The 7,500-nt window shown below is 45.3% G+C and overlaps 1 protein-coding gene and 1 long non-coding RNA gene across 3 annotated transcripts in view; one reads left to right on the forward strand and one right to left on the reverse strand.

Moving 5' to 3' along the window:
• Positions 1-4,790, forward strand: part of LOC112236475 — a 16,095-nt gene extending 11,305 nt beyond the window's left edge. The window contains exon 3 of the long non-coding RNA XR_002951235.1: positions 4,781-4,790. This is a non-coding gene — a long non-coding RNA (uncharacterized LOC112236475). The remainder of the gene's footprint in view (positions 1-4,780) is intronic.
• The window catches only part of lpar4 (lysophosphatidic acid receptor 4), a 13,432-nt gene continuing 10,292 nt past the window's right edge, over positions 4,361-7,500 (reverse strand). For both annotated transcript variants that reach the window (XM_042326197.1, XM_042326198.1), the window contains 4 exons: positions 7,221-7,500; positions 6,768-7,058; positions 5,642-5,874; positions 4,361-5,373 (listed from right to left, as the gene is read on the reverse strand). The exon at positions 7,221-7,500 is cut by the window's right edge and continues 191 nt beyond it. In XM_042326197.1, the coding sequence (XP_042182131.1) occupies positions 5,019-5,373; positions 5,642-5,874; positions 6,768-7,058; positions 7,221-7,500 (1,159 nt within the window). In that variant the 3' untranslated portion in view covers positions 4,361-5,018. The remainder of the gene's footprint in view (positions 5,374-5,641; positions 5,875-6,767; positions 7,059-7,220) is intronic.

A 7,500-nucleotide genomic window follows, 5' to 3' on the forward strand; every position in this document is an offset into this window, starting at 1 on the left:
TTAGTTTTCTACTGTGTTATTGACTTGTTAATTGTTTACTCCATGTGTAACTCTGTGTTGTCTGCTCACACTGCTATGCTTTATCTTGGCCAGGTCGCAGTTGCAAATGAGAACTTGTTCTCAACTAGCCTACCTGGTTAAATAAAGGTGAAATAAAAAATAAAAAAATAAATAAAAAATAGAGGGGTGTTACCCGGGTGGTGAGTGAGGGCCTTCAGGCCTGGATGTCCATAGCTCCAGGGGGTAAGCTCTACTCTCATGGCCTGAAATAGAGGGGTGTTACCCGGGTGGTGAGTGAGGGCCTATAGGCCTGTATGTGTCCTCTCATGCCCAGAGAGAGAGGCCTGTTACCGGATAGGGAGTTAGGGTCTTTAGGCCTGTATGTGGCCTCTCATGCCCAGAGAGAGGCCTGTTCCCGGATAGAGAGGGCCTTTAGGGCTTTTAGGCCTGAAGGTCCATAGTTCCACTGTCCTTAAGGGGGGCAGAGCAGTCAGCCTCTGTGGAGGTTAGCTGCTCTGTCCCCTTTTTTTGTCCCATTTCCCCAATCACCAGGCCCAGAGTTGGACATAGTGCAATTTCTTTGATTTATTTACACATAGTGCAATTTCTTTGATTTATTTACCATCCATTTTGGGTTACCAGTTGCACAGAAAACATGGAGATGTCTGGACTGAGCTGTATTTCTGAACATTTTTTGAAACCTTCCATAAATCACTCAGGCCGGCCCCCATTGATAGAGGGCCGTAGTAGGGTACTCCCATAGGGGGCATGAATGTTAGGAAGCCAAGTAAATGCATTTAGACCCGTTTTTTTACATTTTGGGTTACCAGGTGCCTATTTTCAATCACCAGTTGCACAGAGGTATATCCTAAATCCGCATTTCAAAAAATATGTTAAACCTTCCATAAATCACTCAGGCCGGTCCCCATTGATAGAGGGCCGTAGTAGGGTACTCCCATAGGGGGCATGAATGTTAGGAAGCCAAGTAAATGCATTTAGACCCGTTTTTTTACATTTTGGGTTACCAGGTGCCTATTTTCAATCACCAGTTGCACAGAGGTATATCCTAAATCCGCATTTCAAAAAATATGTTAAACCTTCCATAAATCACTCAGGCCGGTCCCCATTGATAGAGGGCCGTAGTAGGGTACTCCCATAGGGGGCATGAATGTTAGGAAGCCAAGTAAATGCATTTAGACCCGTTTTTTTTACATTTTGGGTTACCAGGTGCCTATTTTCAATCACCAGTTGCACAGAGGTATATCCTAAATCCGCATTTCAAAAAATATGTTAAACCTTCCATAAATCACTCAGGCCAGTCCCCATTGATAGAGGGCCGTAGTAGGGTACTCCCATAGTGGGCATAAATGTTAGGAAGCCAGGTAAATGCATTTAGAACCGTTTTTTAATTTGGGGTTACCAGTTGCACTGGTGTCAACACTAATCCGTATTTCCAAAAATATGTTACACCTTCCATAAATTACTCAGGCCAGTCCCCATTGACAGAGGGCGGTAGTAGGGTACTACATTGGTGTTCCGGTGTGGGGAGTGACACACTCAGGCTGCGAAGCATGTGGTGATGGACAAGCATTTCGCTACACTCGCATTAACATCTGCTAACCATGTGTATGTGACAAATAAAATTTGATTTGATTTGATTTGATTTGATTTGGTCCTGTAACGCATCGGTGCCAGAGACAGATATTCTCAAACCCTGTCTTTAAAGTGGACCTACCCGGCTGACCCAAGCGGTCTGGCCGAGGTTGTGGTTCTTTTCGCCCGGTTGATGGCGTTCCGATTGGACCCTCCAGCTAGACAAGAGACCTCTCGATCGGCCCCCCGGCACCTGTGGCTTCGGCCATGGGCAGTTCAGGGCCTCCCGCTGGGCGCACGGGGGATTGCAGCAGGGCCTCCTCCCCTAACGGGCTAGGACCGGTCCCTGGTTGTTCTTTGCTTAGTGTGCCCAGGTACAACCTCTATGTTGTGAGTGGCTACCTGGTTGATCCTGCCAGTAGCATATGCTTGTCTCAAAGATTAAGCCATGCAAGTCTAAGTACACACGGCCGGTACAGTGAAACTGCAAATGGCTCATTAAATCAGTTATTGTTCCTTTGATCGCTCCAACGTTACTTGGATAACTGTGGCAATTCTAGAGCTAATACATGCCAACGAGTGCTGACCTCCGGGGATGCGTGCATTTATCAGACCCAAAACCCATGCGGGCCCATCTCGGTTGCCCCAGAAGCTTTTGTGACTCTAGATAACTTCGAACCGATCGAACGCCCTTTGTGGCGGTGACGTCTCATTCAAGTGTCTGCCCTATCAACATTCGATTCCGGAGAGGGAGCCTGAGAAACGGCTACCACATCCAAGGAAGGCAGCAGACGCGCAAATTACCCACTCCCGACTCGGGGAGGTAGTGACGAAAAATAACAATACAGGACTCTTTCAAGGCCGATTTTTAAAAAGTTATCACGAAGAACTGCTAAGGCTCTCCACTTTCTGGAGTACCGAGTTTTGAAATCAGAGGATGGTGGAAGCCTGGTGGAGTATGATAGCTAAGGCGTTTGATTACAAATATGCGGAGGGAGTCGAAAAGAGAACACAGAAGGCTGTTGTATAAAACACCTGTCTCCAGATTATATCTTCAAACTAAGGGCAACCATGGCATCCATGACAGAGAGGGAGAAGCATTCATCCATGTATAGAGGTTGGAGAGTTATAGCCTAATGTTAGCTAGCTAACTAACATTGAACCTAGTTGGTTAGCTTTATTTACCTGTAGATTCATGAAGGATAGTGATGTTACAAATTGGGATTATGGTTCATTGTTTAGCTAGCTAGCTAGCTAGCAATCTAACGTTACATGCCAAAACAATAGACTCCACTATGCAAGTAACCATTTCGCTGTACCGTTACCACCTTATGTATCCTGTGCATGTGACGAATAAACTTTGATTTATTTGATATAGCATGTGTTTACCAGAGACGGTAGTGTGAAGAACAACATGCACCAAAATCATATTAGCGTGCGACTCTCTTAGGCCAGCAAGGCAGTGTCCACGTTCTAAAATCATATTAGCGTGCGACTCTCTTAGGCCAGCAAGGCAGTGTCCACGTTCTAAAATCATATTAGCGTGCGACTCTCTTAGGCCAGCAAGGCAGTGTCCACGTTCTAAAATCATATTAGCGTGCGACTCTCTTAGGCCAGCAAGGCAGTGTCCACGTTCTAAAATCATATTAGCGTGCGACTCTCTTAGGCCAGCAAGGCAGTGTCCACGTTCTAAAATCATATTAGCGTGCGACTCTCTTAGGCCAGCAAGGCAGTGTCCACGTTCTAAAATCATATTAGCGTGCGACTCTCTTAGGCCAGCAAGGCAGTGTCCACGTTCTACAATCATATTAGCGTGCGACTCTCTTAGGCCAGCAAGGCAGTGTCCACGTTCTAAAATCATATTAGCGTGCGACTCTCTTAGGCCAGCAAGGCAGTGTCCACGTTCTAAAATCATATTAGCGTGCGACTCTCTTAGGCCAGCAAGGCAGTGTCCACGTTCTAAAATCATATTAGCGTGCCAGCAAGGCAGTGTCCACGTTCTAAAATCATATTAGGCCAGCCAGCAGGCAGTGTCCACGTTCTAAAATCATATTAGCGTGCGACTCTCTTAGGCCAGCAAGGCAGTGTCCACGTTCTAAAATCATATTAGCGTGCGACTCTCTTAGGCCAGCAAGGCAGTGTCCACGTTCTACAATTCTACGGTAAGAATGTTGTGCTTTTACTTCATCACACTCACAACTGTAAGCGATTGTCTGTTATTAGCTTATTGTGAGTTGTGATATGGTCATTGTTTGAACTGGCTAGCCAGCTAACTTAATGTTAGCTAGCTAACAAGCTAGAAACGATCCTAAACATCGTTCAGAAAGTTGCTTTTAGTTGCCTGGTTTGCTAGATTGTGATAAACTAAATTCATGTTTAAACTGATGGGTTTATTGGTGTTAAAATACACCAGTCATGCTATTTTGGACCATCAGGCTGCTGATGAAAGCCTGTCATTTTTGTGTTTTTACTTTTTCATAACAACAACAAGTTTGATGCTGGACATCAATAGAATGTACATGATGTCACTGCGACAACTGTCAATAGATGTAATATAAACCAGCCTTTATTTAGTCTTAATCTTTGGTTGTTTAGTACACTACCATATTCACTCTGTTTAGCACATGGCCTCACATGTGAATCCTTAAAGAGATGGGTGGGGCTAAGGCTTAAGAGGGTGTGAACGCTGCTGAATGGGTGGAGACAAAAAAAAGCTCTTCAGAATATACATTTTCAAAGCAGAATGGCTTTCCCATTGTTCCTCAACTGTATTGTGTAAAGTACAATTTTCTAGCTCTGAGTCTCTACTTTTGTCCAATGTAAAAAACACCATTTCAAATGTTGCTACATATGACCTAATCGAGCCAGTCAGCTATCCGGAAATACAAAGATAAAGATATCCCCTGATATTGACCCTATTCACCCAGTCAACCAATCTCAACACTGTAACAGACTTCATCAATGGTAAAGTGTTGAATTCAGACATAACAGCAACATCTCACAGAAGTCCTCTACCTGCGAATCTGAGACCATGATTGTCTTTCTGTTGTGGGTGTGGTAGCAAAGCAACTTTTATTTGCATGCAATTAACATATATTAATATGCATTACCATTTCTCCTGACTTTGGAAGAACTGCTCAGGCGAGCTGCAGGAAACAGAGGCTTCACCCGCACTATGCCGAAAGAGCGGCAGAGAATCCCGAACTATCATCAGACTTTTTGATGAGGCACACTGCATTGTTTCAGACGGCATTCAATCCCTACTCTTCCAAAGAGAAAGTGACATATGTTTTTGTTTGGAGCGGGGAGATACAGTGGCTTTGAACTAGGGCTTAGACTCAGAAACCTGATTTCTCCATCCTGAACTGTCCTCTCGCTCTCTTTCTCCATCTCTCTCTCTTTTTATTTCTCTCTCACCCGTAGTGTCAGAACTGAGTCTCATTCACTCCTGTATCTTTCCCGTTGCTGGCGAGAGCATATGCGTCCTGGGTGTTTCTAGTGAGAGATGCTTCTTGTGAGTCTCTCCTGGTGACTGTCCAGTCCCGTGTGTCTCTCCACGGTCTCCCATCCCTGGTCAGTGTCCCTGTGTCCTGCTGCGTCTCTGCCTCACTACTCAGGTGTGTGTCGCTGCGGGGGATGCTCTCAGCCCGGACCCCTCCCTTCCCCCCTGTGGTGAGACTCTTCTGGAAGGACTCAGATGTAAAGTAGTACACCACTGGGTCTAGGCAGCAGTTGAGGGTGGCCAGACACAGTGTGATGGGGTACAGCGTCCGGACAAACCTTCACATTCAGAAAAACGCTAATTAATGGCCTCAATGTGGCAAGTAATTTTGCACCAAACACCATACTGTACATAGAGATAGACTAAATCACATATCTAGAAACAGCAACAACACAATTCAGAGGACAACGTTTTTATAAAAATTGACATGTTGATTTATTGATTTCTTAAAATGCAAGTGCTAAAGTGTTAAAGTTGTCCAGAGCCTGGGTCTGCACCATGGTGTAGAGGAAGAGGATTGAGTTGTATGGTTAGGGTTATTTATACCTCTCAAGGTTACAGTTGGCCAGAGCCTGGGTCCGCACCATGGCATATAGGAAGAGGATGGAGTTGTAGGGGACGAAGCAGATGATGAAGATGGCCAGGTGGACGAGGATCATACGGAGCACCCGACGCTTGCTGTTGCATCCGTGGCCGATGGTCCCTGGGCGACGGAGGGTCCTCAGCACCAGAGAGGAACACACCAGGTTGGTTAGGAGTGGGAGGAGAAAACCTACGATCTGGAGAGGACAGGAATAGCTTAGCACATAAATAAATAATAAGATACACCCATATAGACACACTGATACACACACTGATAGACACTGATTCACACACTGATAGACACTGATATACACACTGATATACACACTGATATACACACTGATATACACACTGATATATATATACACACACTGATATACACACTGATATACACACTGATATATATATACACACACTGATATACACACTGATATACACACTGATATATATATACACACACTGATATACACACTGATATATATATACACTGACATACACACTGATATATATATATATATATATACACTGATATACACTGATAGACATACTGATTGATATACATACTTTGAGAGGCCAGGATTCAATCCCATTGTGTTTAAAGACAAGGTGGCTTTTAAAGCAATATTACCAGCATTCCCAGAGATCTTTCAATATTACCGCGTTCCCAGAGATCTTTCAATCTTACTGCGTTCCCAAAGATCTTTCAATATTACCGCGTTCCCAAAGATCTTTCAATATTACCGCGTTCCCAGAGATCTTCCAATCTTACCGCGTTCCCAGAGATCTTTCAATCTTACCGCGTTCCCAGGGATCTTTCAATCTTACTGCGTTCCCAAAGATCTTTCAATATTACCGCGTTCCCAGAGATTTTACAATATTACCGCGTTCCCAGAGATATTTTTTAAGGTCAGATGTCGGATGAATTGGAGATGACCTTCAAAATGTCAAGCACGCTGTAAGCTGTTTCTGATTTAAACGCGGCCTACGTCTCCCAGGTGATCGAAGAGAATCCTTCTCTCTCTTCCTCCCTCCCTGCCTCCATCACTCCCTGCCTCCATCACTCTCTCACTCTCTCACTCTCTCTCCTCACCTCTATAAAGATAGTGATCTTAGACAGGTATGTCTTCCAGGTGCTCTTGGAGAATCCCTCGAAGCAGGCCGTGGCGCGGTTTGCCTGGTTGATCGTGGAAAAGAAGGTGACCGATATCCCTCCACCCACGATGGTGAGCCAGACCGCAGCACACACCAGGCCTGCGTTCCTCCTCGTGCGGACTGAGCGTGAGCGGAAGGGGTAGACGATGGCCAGAAAGCGGTCCACGCTGATGCAGGTGAGGAACAACATGGAACCGTAGATGTTGGTGATGAACGCTGTTCCTGATACCTGGGGGAAGGAGAGATATTGAATGGTTAATTGATTAATTCCTTCATTACCTGACACCTGGGGGTGGAATAGTGGTATTAGGCAGAAACACACATACAGCCAAACACCTGTGCAATGACAGAACAGTTCACACGGTGAAAAGGGCTAGAAACTAGTAACTACCTTGCAGAGTTCGTCTCCAAAGGGCCAGTGTCGGTTGACGTTGTAGTAGACCTTGAAGGGCAGTGTGAACACAAACACAAGGTCTGACAACGCCAGGTTAGTCATGAACAGCGTTGTCTCGTTGCGTAGCTTCATCCGGAAGCAGAACACAAAGAGAGCAGCACAGTTGGTGCAGAGCCCCAGGACAAACACCACGCTGTAGACCACGCTGTACAGGTCATACTTAAAGCTGTCATCTATCCCACAGTCCTCCATGCCTGTCTCATTCAGCACCAGACCA

The sequence above is a fragment of the Oncorhynchus tshawytscha genome, linkage group LG08 (genome assembly GCF_018296145.1).
Source record: "Oncorhynchus tshawytscha isolate Ot180627B linkage group LG08, Otsh_v2.0, whole genome shotgun sequence".
Lineage (NCBI taxonomy): Eukaryota > Metazoa > Chordata > Actinopteri > Salmoniformes > Salmonidae > Oncorhynchus > Oncorhynchus tshawytscha.